The sequence below is a fragment of the Lutjanus erythropterus genome, chromosome 1 (genome assembly GCF_056507025.1).
Source record: "Lutjanus erythropterus isolate fLutEry1 chromosome 1, fLutEry1.hap2, whole genome shotgun sequence".
Lineage (NCBI taxonomy): Eukaryota > Metazoa > Chordata > Actinopteri > Lutjaniformes > Lutjanidae > Lutjanus > Lutjanus erythropterus.
Window position 1 is genome coordinate 32,872,679 of NC_139317.1, and position 18,735 is coordinate 32,891,413.

Genomic DNA, 18,735 nt, shown 5'->3' on the forward strand with positions numbered 1-18,735 from the left:
TTTAGCATCCTGGAACTCTCCTGACACTGTGGGCAACCTGCGTCTTTCTCAGTCTTTCTGTTGTCAATTTCCATTCATAATTTTTCAACATTTCTGCTTCTCCACACTGCCAACAAGGACAAATTGAATATGTCACCATATTAACCTGTGAACTATCTTACAATGTTATATAAAGTACTTCTTGGTGGCTGTTTACCTGTAATTATCATTACCACTGTTTCAGTCTCTGTCTTTTAGATTTGGTAATTCTTAACAACTAACTCTTAAAATTACATTTAATTCTTTCCCCATCATTAGTCACCTATATATGTGCTACAAGACACATACCGTATTTCGGAAGTGGGATGTGAACATCCTTTATGGGTGAATAAGGCCCTGGCCCCACCTCAGTGGATGCACCCAACTTGAAAAAGTAACGGGTTCCACTGGACAAACCCTGGACCTCCACACTGGTGATGCTCCCTGAGAAAGAGAGAGAAACCTTGTTAAGGACCATTGTTAATCACATAGTATCACTTGAGCCATAAATTTTATTAAATGCTTTGAAAACAAAAGGTCTAAGTTGCATTTAAACTAAAAAGTTCAGCGATTAACTGTTTTCCGTGCACAGCAACACCCACCATCCTGAGAGAGGTTTTCCCACAGGTGCTCAGGCTGGCTGAGGTTGCCACTGTACAGGATCCTGTAGCTGACGATGATCCCATTAGGCTCCAGTGGAGGGCGCCAGCTCACCAGCACAGAGGACGAGTCCAAAGCGCTCAGCTGCAGCTCCTCTGGAGGTGTGGAGGGCCCTGAAGGAGAGAGGAGGACTGGGTCAGTAATTAGAGCCTTGAAATGAGGCCTCACAGCTGCGGAATGTATATTGTCTTGGTGGGGGATTTGACATGTTGTGTGACGACCATCTGCGTCCTCATGTTCGTGCCACCTGGGTACAGGAGAGAGGGGATGCGCAGGGCAATGGGGGAATGGGCTGGGGCTCAGGTGATGATACACGGCAGTGGAGAGGGTGACAGGGTGACTGGTGGTAATAATGTCATTAAAAGTGGCCCACTCTCCACTCACCACCCTCACTTGGCTGACAGACAGAGCTGGCGGCCAACATGAGAGCCACTACTACACCTGGGTTTTTCATTACAGCCGGTTATCAGCCATCCATGCCAAGCACTAATTCCCATGGCCACTGGCCACTGGCCAGCCGACACACTGATTCACACGAGTGAGCACGCATTCACTTCCATGCATACACACACATTACAGCATCTGCAGGCTGCAGAAACCAAAGTTTGGCGTGTTAATTTTAGTAGCTTGAGACCAAAATAATGAAATAAAAAGGGCGTAATCAGCCTATCAAGTGCAGCTAATCAGACAAAAACTCTGAAAAGATGAATGTGCACTTCAAGAACAAGATGAAATTCATTATTTATAGGGACATGAGGTAATACATTTTAGCAGATACAATGAAAGAACATGGGTGGAATGTAGCTAAGTACATTTACTGGCTTTATTTACTGGCTAAAGTACTACTCACTGTAACTTTGTCTGGAGAAATGTAAATCTTCATCTGATTTCAAGAGGAATCAGACCTAGAGACATTAAGAATTACTACATAGAAGTAGCTCTAATATCTTTTTGGCGATGGTCTCCTTCAGTTATGTTAGCCATACAGAGGCAACAGTAATAAACTGAGACTGTTTCATAAGCAGTTAAAAACTCCTTGTAGTAGCTTTAAGTACAATCAAGTATCTGGAAACTGGAAATTGGAAAAAATGTGGGACATATTTTAAGGCCAACATTTTTTGCCATACTGTTGTTCCCCTTGAGCTGCTTGGGAAAATGACGTTCTCAAGGCCACTGCAAAGGTTGTTTGTTAAAATAGTTTAATTTAGTTGGTTCACTCTAGGCTTCTATATTGTTACCTCTTATTACCCAACTTCTGCTTGAACATCATTTATTTTATGAAGGTTGCAAGTATTAGTCTTTGCTTTTACTCAGCTATAACATTTACTTTTCATAACACTGGAATAAACGTGTGTGGCATATTGTAAGACCAACTGGAAAACTAAGAGTGGTCAAATTCCTACGTCTCTTATAACTGTATTTTCAGCAGAGTGAAATTAATAGACCAATAATTTATTTAGCCTTTATTTAAACAGAAAATGTTCACTGACCATACCTCTTTCTCCTTCTGTTCTAGAAACATATACCCGCGCATTTACACAATCTACATTGGTCTGTCAATCTGCTGCTGCCCAGTATTACTACACTCTTCCATTTTTGGGATATTGTGGTTCCTTTTGAGCTGCTTAGGAGATTGACTTATTCAAGAACACGACAAATGTTACAAGAGAAAGGAGTGTTTTCATTCATTGAAATCAAGTCAGTAAAAAAGGCTTGAAGTAAACAAAATACTTCAGGCAAATCTTCAGGGACTGATCTCTGGGTCTTTACAGAATAAGAACTTAACTGTCTCCATTGATAGGAGCACAGCAGAGACTCACGGTCAGACAGAGTAGACTCCTCCACTGTGCCGCTGAAGGGTCCCACCACGTCCACTCCATTAGACTGCACTGCCAGCTCATAGCGGGTGAAAGGCTTCAACGCCCCGAGCAGTATCTCCTGAGCAGAGCTGCAACACACAAACACAGAGGAGAGTGCTGAGTGTGTGGTGTTTGTTTTCTATTCTGCACTGGCAGAAGAAATAATTTACTTTATTTAATTTAGTTGGTTCACTCCAGGATACAATAACTATTACCTTTATATTGTTAACTCTCATTACCTACCTTCTGCTTGAAAATCATTCACTGTATGATGCTTACAAGTATTTATGCATCTCTTTAGCTCAAGAACCTTCATATCCTTATTTGGGATAATTCTTGAATAAAAATGGTACACTAAAAATGACAAAAACAGGATGGAGAATATTTCTTTACATGGAGTATTAGTAAAGTCAATGCAAGGATAATGTTATGTGCCTTACTGTATAAAAGATGGTTAATAATTGAGCAACTCAAGGATATTCATTTATAGAACTCTCAGCAATGGTTGTTTGATGTTGGATAAGAAACGATTTTTATGTGAAGAAACACAGAGGCCAGAGTGTTCTTAAAGACAAAAAAGACAAATCACCTAAAAGAAACCCTCTTATGGCTCTATTAGGCAGAGAAGTGACACTAAAGCCTTTATGTAGTGAATGTAATGACTTCAAACACAAGCCAATTTTTGACATCACAGCGACGTCCTTGGAAAAGACATAGAATGAATGTCCAACTAAATAAAGACATTTAACATACCATCTCTCCTTGCTTTGCTTAAGAATCTTGTAAAGCAACAATAAATGTGTGTTCAGCGCCCACCTCTAGAGGCCTGAGTGGGAGCTGCAGCAGGGACGGCTTCAGGGTGCCAGCAGCCAATCCCGGGCAAGAAAACCACCTCAGTTTAGGACTAAGGGTGTCCTACAGTGACTCACTATCACATCGTAAGTTACAAAGTGGTATTACAAGACATGACGGGCCAAAGCTAGCTGCTTAGCGTGCTAACTTCAGTAGTCTTTAACATAATGTCACAATGGTTATTCCCTTACATTCTGTTGCTAATTTTTTAACACACGATATGTAAGGAGTCTAGGTCACATTAAAACAATAACAAAGGACGGTTTGATGACACTGTGACTTTGTGAAGTAGCAGGGGATCATGGAAGTTGTTGTCTTCAATGTTAAAATAACCACCATTACTGAGGAAAATCTGTCTGACATGACTCAGACAGAAATCATAATCATGGTCATATCAAAGTTTAGTCATGTTATGTTTCACGTGCTCATAGGAAATGCACTGTTACCTTGAATAAACTATGGCTTTTTTCTGTGTTTAACCACTGTTGTAAACATCTGGGATAGTGTACGTACACAGTGCCAAAAACTATATAACAGAGGTTGGGCATTTTTAGACATTTTAATGTGGTAAATGTTACATATTATAGGTTTAAATGGTTTAAACTACAATTCTTTCATATTGCTCCTTCAAGTGTGAAGAATGCTTCCTTTTGGAGACCAAAGTGATATCATACTACTTCTGAAGGTGTTTAGGTAATCACACTAGGTTTAGATACACTTTAGATGTGTTCACACATAAACTGTTAAACTTTGCTTTCCAATGTAAACATTAATACACAGGGACTTGTGCAGGAAGCAGTTAAATTCAAATGTTAAGCCATGACCTACAGTGATAAATAAATATTGAGATACACATGGCCAGGATCTCTTTAACATTACAGACATGATTATACTCCAGCTGCTCAGCCTGGTTTCTGACCTGGTGTGATAAGAGACCAAGGAAGCGTTGGTGGTTCCCGCTGGGCTGCAGCGCACTGTGTAGTTGATGATCCGTACGTTGCTGAACCGTGGTTTCTCCCATCGCAGCCAGATGGAGGTGGAGCTGTTGGCCATGGCTTGGATGCTGCTTGGGGGCAATGGAGGGGGGCGCATGGGTGGTGATGATACTTTAACACACACACACACACACAAACATATTTGGCTGTGAATCTCGGGAAATATTAACAGAATTTGTCATTATTTCATACTCAAAGAAGACACTCATTTATTTATGTATACATGAACACATTCAAAAAGGAATCTTACTTCTGCCATGGACCCTGTCTGTCCTTCCCTTCCACACAGCAGCTGCTCCTTCTATCTGCTTGTTGAATGCCCAAACCCTCACCTCATACTGCTGGTCAGCGCCTGGAACATAGAAAAATAAACAAAAAAACAGAAAAAATATGATTTTTCCAATAAATAAAAAGTCTAAGCAGTTGCTTACAAAGACATTACATTTAAAGGACCAGTCTGTTAGATTTAGTGGCATCTAGCATGTTTCAAACATGTAGGAGAACCCAGGTGGCCATGAAACTCATGCAAAACGTGAAAGGCCATAACTACTATAGAAACACAGCGATGCAACATCATGGCAGACTCCGTGGAAGAGGATCTGTCCCCACTGTAGATATAAACCACGCACTCTAAGGTAACAAAAACATAATGCTTCCTATTTTCAGGTGATTATACACTAATGAAAACATACTTATGCTAATAAAACCCTGTAAATTTTACGCACTGGACTTCTAAGTGTTAACATTAGGCCATAGATACAAACTCAATAAAGTAAATCCAGATGTTCTACCTGTATCCTGAAAGCCACGAATGATACCTGTGCTGCAAACTGCATTCCTATTCTTTAACCTCAAATTCTGAATGAAATGCATAAATATTAGTCATTACCTTTAGTGAGAGGTGCCTGTCTATTTCTGTTTCTTCCTGTTCAAAAGTAAGATTGCTTGAGAAAGCTGTCTTTGCATGCAAGTCTTTGGACTCTGTCTAACAAGGGCACTGGTAAAACTGTGTTTTCCTTACTCTGAATTGTACAAAGCTGTCTGAAAACTGGGTAGAATTTTATCAAACGTTTTTCTAGAGCAAAGTAGGGTCTCATTAGATTCAATATTTAGTCCAAGGTAGCAAAATGCAAGGTTAGGAAAATGATAAAATACACTTATAAGAACATTATATTTGAAGAGGCCTCAGTCAACAACTTACCCAGCCCGGTGAGGAGATGATACCTGGCCTTCTTACGAAGCCTGATGATGTGGGTCGGTGTTGTCCTTTCTCCATTGGCTGATCCGTCAGCCTCCACTTCTCGACAGGACAGCTTGTAGCCAGTGACCAGCGTGTGATTGGGTGAGGGATGCCATGTCACATTGAGCGTGTTTACTCTGGCTCTGATCTTCAGCTCAGTCGGGGCAAAGATGACTGAAAAAGTTTGGAAAAGGACAAAACAATGACATGATGAAGAATTCCACACCACCAGACTTTCATTCAAGCTATATTTGACTTGTTGCTCGTGGAAATGCTCACTGCCTATATCCCCTATATTATGTCTGTATTCTGTGTGCGAGTGGTACATTATGTCAGTGGTCAAAGGTCATCCTCCATTTTAAATCACTCCTAAATACATGTGTATAAAGTGTTCTTTAATTCTTGAATCTTAAATTTAAAAATTTTGGTTGTTACTTATTTTTGTCTGCTTTACTCATTTTTTTATTTTTGTTCCTTTTTGTAAGTGTCCCTTTAATACTTTACATGCTTTACAAACTGACGCTTTGTTTGCTAACTGAAACTTTGTCTTTTGTTTGTTATATTCTTTTATTTCTTTGTTCCGTTTTTTGTATAGTGATTTATAACTCTGCTTTGAAAAGTGCTACATAAATTAAGTTATTACTATTACTACTACTACTACTATTTATTCTTGTTATTCTAAATGAGAAAACAAAAGAAAGATTATTCTTGTGATATTATTTTTCAGTAAACTTTAACTTGTCTCCCTTGTTTAAAGATGTCATAATATTTAGCATTTCTCTTCACATTATAAATGAATCTTTGCTTCAAGTTATATATCTACTAAGTAACTAAATGATCACTTACAGGCAGAAAAGCACTAAAAATTCCCTGCAATTCCTAAAATCACTCTACAAGTCCAGTAAGAATCCTGGGAAAACCAAAACAGAAATTTTAGATATGAGCAAATTTCTAAGAGAGCCGGGTCTGGTGTCTTTCTTACCCATGCTGTGGTCGCTGTGGTTGTAGTGGGCTAATGTTTGGTGCTGGGCCCACTCAGAGGGAACCCCAAAGCCCACGCCCGTTCCAGCTGCTATCCTCAGTCGGTACACCTGGTTAGGCTGCAACTCTCTCAGTGTGAACTGAGTCTCATTACCCCCCACTTCAACTGAGAACACACTGTCCACTGTGGGAACACACAATACACACATTCACAAATTCATATATAAAGGGAACGAAGGACACTCTGTTGTGAAAATGGTTCCATTCAAAGTGAACTTAATTTTCCTGTGGATTCTGGAGAGCACAGTATTCAGAACAATTAATCCTATCATAGAAATTTCTGACCTTCTGCACTCCTCAGCCATTATATAACATTTTCAGAAACAGAACAGAAATAATATTTCTTAAGGTAAAGCTGGCTGTCAATACTTTTTCTTCAATCCTCCTCAATGAATAACTTACGTGAAACTGACGTATATGAAACCTATATGGGTAAATCCTCTGAATTACACTCAGTGTGCTTTCACCGACAGGTCAAGGTCAGGTTAAGGTCGACTAGTTGACCAGCAGGGGTTACTCACATTGATCCAGAGTGCTGTACTCAATGCGGTAGCGGGTGACAGCTCCTCGACTGTGCTGCGAGGACAATGGGTGCCACATTAGCCTGATGTCTGTAGGGGAGGTACTGGCTATCGACAGCTGAGGAGGTGCACTTGGCACTGGAGAGGGGAATAAAAGGGCATAGTAAGATGATGCACATTCAAGGCAAATCCTATGGAGAAAGGTAGCGTGTGAATATGGACAGAAGTGTTGACATGACATAAGCTTTCTTTGATCATGAAGTCTAATGTTACTCTAATTCTGTGGTTTACACTGCAGACTGGAATCTCGTTAACGCGACAGCTAGATCTGTGTTATGTATGCTTGTCTCCTCTTCATTGTGCTGCTGGATGCACTGTCTGTCTGTGATGAGACAAAAAAGTGAGTTGTTATATGAGAACCTTTCTCAAAATAATGACTAATTATGTGAAATGAATGAGTTAGTAACTCAAAATAATGTGGCTTATCTCAAAATAATGACTCATCATCTCAAAATAATGATTAAGGGAAAGCATGAGACACAATGGATTTAATTTGTCTAAATCCACCTTTGTCATCTCTTGCGCCAGGGATTCAGGGGTATCCTGCCCTGTCCCACCCACCTTAAAATCATTGTTTTATTTGATGGCATTGCGGCTCTGGCATTTGGCATTTGTGCCCTCAAAAAGTTGGCTTTGCCACTAAAATGCCAAAATTCCAGGCCTGGATGTGGTGACCCTAAAGTAAAATAAAACATCAAATGCCAGTCAGATTTTAAAACAAAACTGCTCTGATGAGTTTTCAATGTGCTGCTCACACTTCTTTCCAAATGACTACATAAACTGACACTTCATGAATGGATGATGATTCATGAGCTCTTAAAATCCAGGAGGAGTTACAAGGTTGGCAAGCTAATAAAGTTTGCTGTGTGAGTCAGTGAAGCATCCAGGCTGTCCTCATTTTACCTCTACTCTGTTTTACCTCTTTTTTTTTATTATTACTCACCATCCTCTAGCATCTCTACAGTAACTGGCAGGGACTTTCGACTGGCACCCATGGGAGAGTAAGCCACCACAAAGAATGTGTAGGCTGTATGGGGGAGAAGCTCTTTGACGTGATACTCTGTGGTGTCGTTGTTCATCGCAAACTGGTACTCCACATTATCTGAGCCTGGAAAATGTGCAAATACTCAGATCAAATCAGGTTTTGTAAGGTAATATGGACATGCAAACACTCATGAATAGAGACCTACCTGCAGCGCGTTGGCAGTGCACAGAGTAGCCAATGATTTGGTCCGAGTTGTACTCAGGTTTCTCCCAGGTGAGCAGGGCAGTCGTGCTGGAGTAGGGCGTGGCAGACAGGTGGCGAGGAGGGCTGGGCAGACCTTCCCTCACAATGACCGTCAGCTTGGCAGTGGCACAGGCCGTGCCCAACCCATTGTCCGCTATGCACTGGTAGTAGCCCGCATCCTCCAGTGCCAGCTGGTTGATAAGCAGGACTCCAGGGCTCTGGCTCTTCACCCGTCTGAAAGACTTGATAGGCTGGCCGTTCTTCAGCCAGTGCAGCACTGGGGGAGGCTCCCCGGAGCTGTTGCACACAAACCTGGCTGTGTTTCCCCGGGAGAGGGATGCCGTCTCAGGGGGCTGGAGAATCACTGGAGGGGCTGTTGGAAGTAGGAAACAAAGATCTGACTTACAAGGGGCCCGATAATACTGAAGGGACACTTTTAGGGATTTTAGTTTTATCATATAACTTCTCATAATATGTTCTTTAGACCTTTTTTCCTGTAATATGCCCACATCTTTCAAATCAGTTTGCATCACAGTTATTTTCTCAGACTTTACAAAGAGTCAAAGAAGTCATAAAAGTGTTTTCACAATTGTGGTCCTTGACATATAAAATGGAATAGAGTGCCCATTTAAACAAGACCATATTGAATTCTGGATCACGCTCTCTAGAATTTAAAGTCTCAAACAGTTAAAAATCTTATCAACTTTTCTAAATCATTATAAGAAGATAGAACCTCAACAGTTCACTATCTGTGTTCAAATTTAGCTTGTTGTCATTGAGTGGCGATTGTAAAAGGGACAATTCACCCCAAAATCAAAAATACATATTTTCCCCTAGCCTATAGTGCTATATATTATTTATTTATGTATTTATTTTATTTATGCTCAAAGCACAAAAAAAATCAAAAAACATTGTTTGTCTCTTTCCAAACCTTAGACAGACCTTACTGTGAGCAGTTTCATGTTGGAACTATTTTCTCTCTCATATAAAGATTTTCTTTCTAATCTAGTCATTACAGGCCAGGGAAAAATGGGTATTTTTAACTGCTACAATACTGCTTTTTGCCTGCAGCTTCTGTAATCCGAACAGATTTTTCCAAGCAGAGTTGTTTCCAAGTAAATGTTATTGGGGCAACTAGCTAAATCTGCCCATCATACATAACTATACTTAAAAGTTAGCTTGTAGGTCATAGTATCCAGAGGAGTGGACTTGGACTCCAGTCAGACTTGACTTGAATAAATCAAAAAAGATTAATCAATTAATCAAGTTGGACTTTAACACCAGTGACTTGAGAATTCACATGGACTTGAACTTGAAAATACTTGACACCTTCACCCAAGCCAAAAGATGAAAAAGCATGTTATTTAAAAGTGTGCAACGAATCATTTCATTTCTCTTAATTTCAAATAACATTAACGCTATCCATACCCAGCAAGTCAACACTTAAGTCCCAGATACACTGCGTTTAAACCAATCTGACAACATTCAATCAAGTTGCAGGAGAGAACCATGAAGGACTCGTGTTACATTACAGAGCTCCACTTGAAAAAAAAATGAAAAACTTTAGCTGAACTGAACCAGGGATGTTTAAGTTGATGGCTGCCTTCTTCCAAAGGTATTTATGTCTACCAGCTGCTAAGCTGGACTTAAACTAAAGACTTAAGATACAAAGATTAGTATTATTTTAGAATTGATTTTAAAATTTTAGTGCTGACTAAGGCCCTGCATGGTATGGCACCAGGCTACCTGGCTGAGCTTTTAATCCCCTCCTCTTTATCAGAGGCCCTCTGATAAGGCCCTGTTAGCTACTTCATGATCAAGGCTGAACACAGAGGGTGACAGGGCTTTTATTGTGAAGGCTTCAACCCTTTGGAATAGCCTATCTCAAGAACGTAGAGTAGAAGATTCACTGTCTTTGAACTCAAGACCCAATTGTAGCATCTGGCTTTTTCTTAATGATATATCTTTTCCTATTTTGTCTGTCCCTTCATGTGTATTATGTGTACAGTACATAAAATCACTCTTACCAGGTACATGCAGTTCAGCAGCTGCGATGACAAACTCTCTGGTCTTGGGCTTGTTGGCTCGGCAGACGTAGACGCCAGCATGGTGACGCCTCGTGTCCCTAATGACCAGATTTGTTGCGAGGACGACCACATCAGTGGAAATGGGCTTTCCATCTGATCAAAGAAGAAAGCAACAAAGAACAACAGGACAGTCTAAGATCATACAAATGAAAACAAAAAGGTCGGCTTTTAGAAAAGTGGAGATCATTTCTCAGGCTTTCAGTTGCCTGAGAAACCTCACTAAAGAGAGAGGCAGCACTTTGAGCAGCAGGGGATGTGAACTGTAATCCCACGAGCTGGCCAACAGGTGGCTCTGTGACTTTTTAGTGTGGGTTCACTGAGGTGCCTGGCACACTCCTAGGCTGTGTACAACCATTCATTATGTAGACCTTTATTTAGTTTCTCCGCCATTTTGGGTTGCACTTTATTTTACAGTACAGTTTTACAGATACTTTGTATCAAATTTGACAAAAAGTAGAAATAATATGTTCTTTGTTAGACAGTAGTTATACCCTAATTAGACACTATACACCTAACGGTAAACTAATAAGATGTTACAAGCTGTACTTTGCATCAAATTTATTAGATAGTGTTAGACACTTTATTAGACCCTCATTAGACCTTATTAGAAGATCATTTGAGACACATTACAACAGAATAATAGGTGTCTAACTGTGGAAATAGCACATTTTAATTTACAATACAGTTCTGTTGTAATGTGTCCCTAACTGCTTTGTAATGAGGTCTAATGAGGGTCTAACGGTGGAAAATAATACACTTTAGTTTACAAATGTGTCCCTAATTACCCTCTTATAAAGTTCAATTTATTACTTTATTTATTTAAGAGTTTTGTTTTTTTTATTTTACAGGGACCATGTATAGTGAACAGACCTCAGTGCTTGAAATTTGATGAATGACACACAGATATAGCTATATGTTTATGTTCATCCTCATATAGTATTACAAAACAATTGTTTGATCAGTTAACAACAGTCCACAGAATTAAAATATGATAAATGATTCAGTGAATCATCTTTTAATAGGGGTTTAACAGTGAGAAATAATACACCTTAGTTTACAGTACAGTTCTGTTGTAATGTGTCCCCAGTTACCCTTTAATAAGGTGTAATATGGGTTTAATAAAGGGTCTAATACTGTATAATTAAGAATATATTATTTCTAGTTCTTGTCTAATTTAATATGAAGTACAGCTTGTTACGTCTTATTGGTGCAATGTAAAATTCTGTTATCAGATCCTCTAGAGATAATGATTATCACCTACATAGTAAATAATCTCACAGCACCACATAAAACCTGAATTGTGTTGTCAAGTTTTGACAGCTGATAACAGTCATCAATACAATTCATTGTATAATTAAATGTTAACTGTGAATGAGGAAAGAGTTTCAGATGCAGCACTAGGCTCCAACAAAACTGCAGAGATGTTGCCAAATCACAGCACGAAGGAATTCCAAAAGTTTCACATGACATCATTCCCACAAGTATTACAAAAGTGTGCTTGTGTGTCAAAGCTGTGGAGGTGTGAATTAATCAATGTGACAAATCTTTTTATATAAACCCTGGCTCAGTGCACAACAACAGAGGTCTAGTAGAGAAGAGACGTTTTTTGCCGATAAAATAATAACTTCTCAGTTATAGGTAGGCAAATTTGACCCTGATGTGGTGATGTTTGTTTTCTGAGAGACAGAGAGTTGGAGAGCAAAACATAAAAGTGCGACAGATGCAGTGAAAAAGAATAACAAAGATGAGAGGAGAAACACAGACAGAAAAGAGCGAGTGTTACCTTGTCTGCTCCAGGACACCAGTGGCTTAGGCTGGCCTTGTGCCATGCACTCCATCACAGCAGGACGGCCGAACACCACTGTTGCATTCTGAGGTGGTGCAACAATCGAAACTCTGTTCAAGGTGTCTGTAGAACCTATAACAACAAAAGAAGAGTCTACTTTGTTATGATGGACCAGTAAACATTAGATCTGTTTGTGACTGTAACTGGAGAGTGGCCAGTTTGAGGCAACTGACTGGATGAAAAATGCTATTAGGTAGGTCACAACTTCTGGGTTGCTGCCCATGTCTGTTTTTTTCTTCTATCAATTAAAATACTTCATCATTCACAAATAAAGTGAGACTAAATCCCAGTCTTTCAGTCCCGTTATTGAGGTACAGCGTGATCTCATCTGCACCTATTACTGTTTGTCTCACATATGTCTGTTTAAACCCTGACATGCCGACACTACAGTAAGGATGTGATAAAAAGCTTATAGGCCATGTTGGGTGTAATCTCAGAATTTCTATGTGAACTACGCACACTTGCACTCATATGGAAGCCTAGAAGGGGCTTGCATGCAATTATTTTTATGTCTGATATCTCAAGATCACAGGTTAATTAATTCATAATCTTGAGATACCAAAGCTCGATTTTTGTGAAGAGATAAGAATAGAACTTATTCAACTAGATAACTACAAAACTGCTTTTGTTTTCAGGCACCTATATCTAGCCCCAGGAAAACGTGCAATGACAATGTCACGCAGTGCCCAACAGCCCAAAAATACTTTTTCCGCATACACTTACATTGTGAAAGACACAGCTGTAAAATAGTGGAAACATTTTTTGACTGTCACAGCCCCTAAACAAATTAACCTTTTCAATATCAAGATTTGAGCCATTCTGTCTGATAAAATTTAAAAAGTCTAGAAGGGCTGCAAAATTAAATGATTTTATCCTTATTCAAATTAGTGGACATTAGTCTCTAATGTGCTTGCTCTATGGGCAACAAAAAACAAAGCTTGTTTTCTCTTGATGACAAAATGATTCATTTATAATCACTTAAAAGAAATGATTGCAAGCATGGCATCTGTAAATTCTGATGATAAACTATTTGACTGAAAAAGATTAGATCAATAAAGGGAGGTGGTCAGTCTTACAATGACAACATGAAGTAGTAGTCAGTTTTCTATTTGAACAATGAACAAGCCAGACCCATTTATCTTTGTGCCTTCATGTAAGCTGATAAAAAAGCTTCAAAAGAATAGGAAATACTGATTTTTTTTTAACATTGCTAGTTAAGATGCCACGTAAACCACTGACTTTCATTTGATTAACAGACTTGCTTTCTAATGTATAACCTATTATTGACTCATTTGTATCTGGTTGAGGTTTAATGAATTCTGGATGTGGATACAACCTGAAAAGGAAATTTTGATTAGAGAGGATGTGATATGAGGTGATCTTCTTTGGAACAGGATTGAAGCCCTTATAGCACATTATTATTTAAAGACATACTTCAAGACATAACATAAAAAAATTAAATACAAGTGAGCTATAACAGAAGGCTACAGGGATATTCTTCAGTACTGTCCACCAAGCCCCAAAATGTGGTGGCCAAAGTACATTTTTGGTGGACCAAATGCAATTTTAGGTTCAAAAAATACAGAAAAGCAATTTAACACAATTTAACACAGCCTTGCTTAACGGTGGCACTTGTGTTGTCCACTTTTCCCATGAATTGTCTTCCTATTTATCTGGAAACTGGTGGCACACACCGTGGTACTTTACCTCCTCAGATGTGTCATATTCAAGCGACTTAAACTCCTGCCTCCATTCACTCCTAAATATTTGTTGCTGCTTAGTTTTTTCATAGTTTGCCTTTTGTGTCTCTGGTTCTTCTGTAAGGATTGCGTAGGCAGTTTCATTAAACTTCGTAAACCCATACTTCAGTGTCCCTGACATAGAACATAAAGAGAGATCTTTTTTTTTGTTAGAGAAAAGGCAAACCATTAAGTTGGCTGATAGAAAGGCCTCAGTGGTTAAACTGCATACATCTCTCCTCTTCTGTGACTGAGGATGCTATTCAAAGCATACTGTTTATTGGTTGAGGGAACCACCTTGAGTTTGTATCAGTCCCCAAGGTATTGCTTGTGTGACGAGGCCTTATTTCTCTGCAATACTTCTCAGCCCAGGCAATCTCAGCATCACATAATGTTAATGATATCCAGAAAGAGGCCTGGCATTCTGTAAACACATTATAAATTAATAAATGAAATTATATACAGCAATCCTTGATTATGCATAAGGCTTTAAGTGGGTCAGTCTGCCTTTGCGAGGACTGCACTGCAAGGAGCACATTCATTAGGGTCTTATGTGGATGTGATATGTGTGGGTGCAGTGAGAAGGTAGAGAAGAAATGTAAGAAACCAAAAACTGGAGATTTAAGGCAGCTTATCCTCTCAAGTTAAGTAGAAGGACTTGATCACCTCAACCTCAAGCTGTCAATGCTTGGATGTTGAAGTATTCTATTCATAGAACTCTGAAGTGCAAACAAGTGAAGTGATGCAATTAGATCTGACATCTGTTACATGTAATGGCTCGCGAAAGAGCCTTAAGTAGTTTCCTCTAAGGATTCTGCGACAGCAGCGAGAACACTGAGGGAAAATAGCCCAGAAATATCAGCCTCCTTGTCATTAAAGGTGTTAAAATTTATTACAATCTACTGTATCTATTTCCACAACTAATTTCCTAAATGCTACTTGACTATTCATAGAGTAGAACAAGTGCAAGAAAAGAGGATATTTTTGTTTTCAAATGATAGTAGTATGTGAACAGAAAAATCATTCAAATCATTCAATTTAAGCATAATGTAAAACATATAAGAGGTGCTTTGATTGTTCAACACATAAAGCCTCGTATAGAAATGTGAACATGTGAAGGAAAACCAAAAAGTATTGTCAAGAAGTAATGGTGATGCAATGATCTCTTAAAGGAATAGTTTGGATTATTTTATGTATTGTTGGTACTCATCAATAGTCAGAGAAAGCATCATGCCAAAAACAAAAGAAATTAGTTGAGAAAAAGAATTGTTGATGCTCACAAAGCAGGAGAAGGATATACAAAGTTATCACAGCATTTCAAAGTGTCAAGAACTGGAGTGAGAAGTATCATCAAGAAATTCAAAGAGAGCCACAGTACAGAACAAGCCTCGCAGAGGTAGGAAGTGAAAGATTTCAAAGACTCTGAAGAAAACTAGTGAGAGACGTGTTTAAAGACCCCACAACAACTGCCAAGATACTAGTGAATGACTGACCCAAGTCAGGAATTGTAGTCTCAAAGAAGACAATCACTAAGAGCCCTGCACAGGAATGGACTGTGAGGTTACAGACCAAGAAAAACTCCACTTCTGCAGAAAAGGCACCGTCAAGTCAGACTGAAGTATGCTAAGGACAACCTGGAGAAAGATTATGCAAACTGGAAGGGTGTCCTTTGGTCAGATGAGATGAAACTAGAGCTCTTTGGTCATAGAGACGTTGCTTATGTTTGGAGAAAGAAGGGAGAGGCGTATAACCCAAAGAACACCGTCCCCACAGTGAAACACGGTGGTGGGAGTATTATACTGTGGGGATGCTTCAGTGTGTCTGGGACTGGGAATCTCATCAAGGTGGAAGGAATCATGAAGAAAGAAGGATATGTGAAAGAAAACCTCAAACAGTCAGCAGCAAAACTGGGTCTGGGTCGTCACTTTGTCTTTCAACACGACAATGACCCAAAACATAACAAATACCTCCAGAAGACCAAAGTGAACGTTATTGACTGACCTGCACAAACCTCTGACTTGAATCCCACTGAAAATCTGTGGAGTGAACTGAAGACCAAGGTCCATGCCAGAAGATCATCAAATCTGGAGGAGCTTGAGAGATTCGCCAAAGAAGAATGGGTTGAGACTCCTCAGGAGACGTGTTGAAAACTTCAACAAATGGCTGCAGGCTGTTATCCAGCAAAAAGGATACACAACTGACTATTAGTATAGGGGGGCTAATAATTTTGACCCAGGTAGTTTTTGGTTTTTGTGAAATAATTTTGTTTCTTTGTGCAAAGTAAAATAATGTAAGCATCCAAGATAAAACTAGGATGTTTAGAAAAGCTTTGTTAAAAATTCCTTGCTCTGTGTAACAGTACTTGGGGAATACTTACAAAAAAAACAAAAATGAAATTTTCATAGGGGGGCAAATAATTTTGTCCTCATCTGTATTTTAGCCACTCCACTTTGGTGTCAGACAGCCTTTTCTGGCAAGAAAACTGCAGTTGTATTCGCTGAATTTTGTTCTCTCCAACCTTGCCAAACTCAATAGGCAAAATCGACATTTAGAATTTGTACAACATGGGAGTTGCTGGTCCACAGCTGCCTCAATCTATTAGTTTTTTTGAGTTATTATGTGACTTCATTGAATCAGAACTATCCCTTTAAAACATAGAGGTCAAACCGTAATACAAACAAACAGGTTACAGCCAGGCCTTATTATAGTTTTATATTAAGATTATGAATCGGGTGAACGTGATCTCGTGAGATCATGGAATCTCACGGGATTTCGCAGGACACAATTTCATGTAATCTCCTGTGGAAGCAGATGTTAACAAACCGGAGACAGACGCGGTGCAACAGTTTGCTGCAGTAAAACTTTACCGTGAGAAAAACAGACGCAGAAGTTAAATGAGTCTGGATGAGAAAATGTTTGAGGAGACACATCAACACAGGTTGTTTATTCTTCAGCCAGAACAGGAGGTGAGATTTTAACTGTACCTCTGTGAACAGCAGTCTGCTGCTGGCTAACATTAGCCTGAAGAGCTAGAGAGTTTACGGCTGTTCTGTGACATTGTCAGCTGCTCTGTCTCATTGTAGACTGTCTTTCTTCTCTTTATCCTGTTCTTGGAATCTGTCATTAACACCAACGTCATGCAAGCATGTGTCTGAGTGTGTGTAGCTGTTATCAGCGCTGTGTTGATATCACAGTCAGTTTGTCTGCTGCACGCATGACGTGACCATCATGCAGAAGACGTGTGTGACAATGACGGGCACAGAATCAGATTTGTGACGCTGACCGGTCGCAGGTCATGGCCGATCACTTGAAAACCGGCCCGATTCTAAGCATCGCTGATTAATTGGTGCAAATCTACTTCAGAGTAAAGTGATGAAAATATTATAAATATAACATAGACTTTAACTGATATTGATTTGTTGAGTGGAACTTTTTTAAGTGGCTAAAACACCTTTTTATGTTCACCTCATCCACAGCATAATACAGTAACTATCCCACATCGAATAATCCAAACTATCCCTTTAAGCATGTAAAGCAAATATTTCTAGCATACTGTTCTTATGTTCTGTATTTGTGTTGTTTGTAATTGGTCTATTTTTTTGTAATCAAATCTAAACTTACTTAATGGTAACGCTTGAAATTGAAACTGAAAAACTTGGAACTGGAGGATGGTGTCAAAACTTTTCAAAGTCATAATGCTGTGTCTGACTCACTTGCTTTGGCCTCATCTGTCTGGCTCTCACTCACTCTGTCTTTTTGTCTTTCTTTTGAAAGACACAAAGGCTGTGACTCAAAAGAGGGACACAATTGTTTCCACAGAGCAGCCAATTACAGTTGACTGATCTCTTGCTAGCCACAGAGGCTGATAATACGACAGGGCTTTAATGTGGGCTGCCTAATGGCAAACTCGCATCTCACTATGCTATTCACTGAGTCACTGCACCACGTAATCCACTAATGTAAGTCCTTGTGGGGTTGAAGTCACCCTGCGATTTTGATCAAAGAGAGAAGGACATATGCCAATGTCAAAATAATCAATGCAACGTAGAAAGATGTGCTTTTATTCTGTAAACAGCATTACTCTTTTCATTTAAGTATCAGCCTTGAGTTTCACTGATTGGAGCATGATTACACAATGATGCAACATTTATTCTGTTTGTTGCCATGTTATTCTGAACTGATATATGTGACATTTAAAGGATTTGATTTCTTCTTTCACTAAACAAACTCGATGAAGGGCCAGCCCTCTGACACAATTTTCTGTTGTTTATACATATATGATGAGTAATGCGGTTTAAGATGAACATTGTTGGGAGACAATAAAGTCATTCAGACATAAATACATAAAGAAATGTTTTCGCCTCATCACTTTCTTTCTTATGACTTTAAAAGTTTGTATCTGAATCTGTCAGGCTTACATGAAATCACTGAATTAAAACATTGAACAATTTGCATTTCATCTACCAAATGCAGAGAATGAGTCGTCATCGATGAAAGAGATGAAAAAAACAAAAGCACCAGGCATTTGTAAGAAGCTGAAATAAAAGTGTAAGCTCAATGCCAATACCATATAGAAGGCAGCCTGTCAG

General features: G+C 39.2%; 1 protein-coding gene across 1 annotated transcript in view; it reads right to left on the reverse strand.

Moving 5' to 3' along the window:
- Positions 1-18,735, reverse strand: part of igdcc4 (immunoglobulin superfamily, DCC subclass, member 4) — a 71,870-nt gene that overhangs the window by 7,553 nt on the left and 45,582 nt on the right. Inside the window, exons 5-16 of the mRNA XM_084720193.1 lie at positions 12,345-12,479; positions 10,502-10,654; positions 8,437-8,847; positions 8,190-8,354; positions 7,187-7,324; positions 6,607-6,789; positions 5,586-5,798; positions 4,635-4,736; positions 4,309-4,495; positions 2,499-2,626; positions 621-791; positions 328-462 (exon numbers count right to left, since the gene is read on the reverse strand). Coding sequence (XP_084576319.1) covers positions 328-462; positions 621-791; positions 2,499-2,626; positions 4,309-4,495; positions 4,635-4,736; positions 5,586-5,798; positions 6,607-6,789; positions 7,187-7,324; positions 8,190-8,354; positions 8,437-8,847; positions 10,502-10,654; positions 12,345-12,479 — 2,121 coding nt within the window. The remainder of the gene's footprint in view (positions 1-327; positions 463-620; positions 792-2,498; positions 2,627-4,308; positions 4,496-4,634; positions 4,737-5,585; positions 5,799-6,606; positions 6,790-7,186; positions 7,325-8,189; positions 8,355-8,436; positions 8,848-10,501; positions 10,655-12,344; positions 12,480-18,735) is intronic.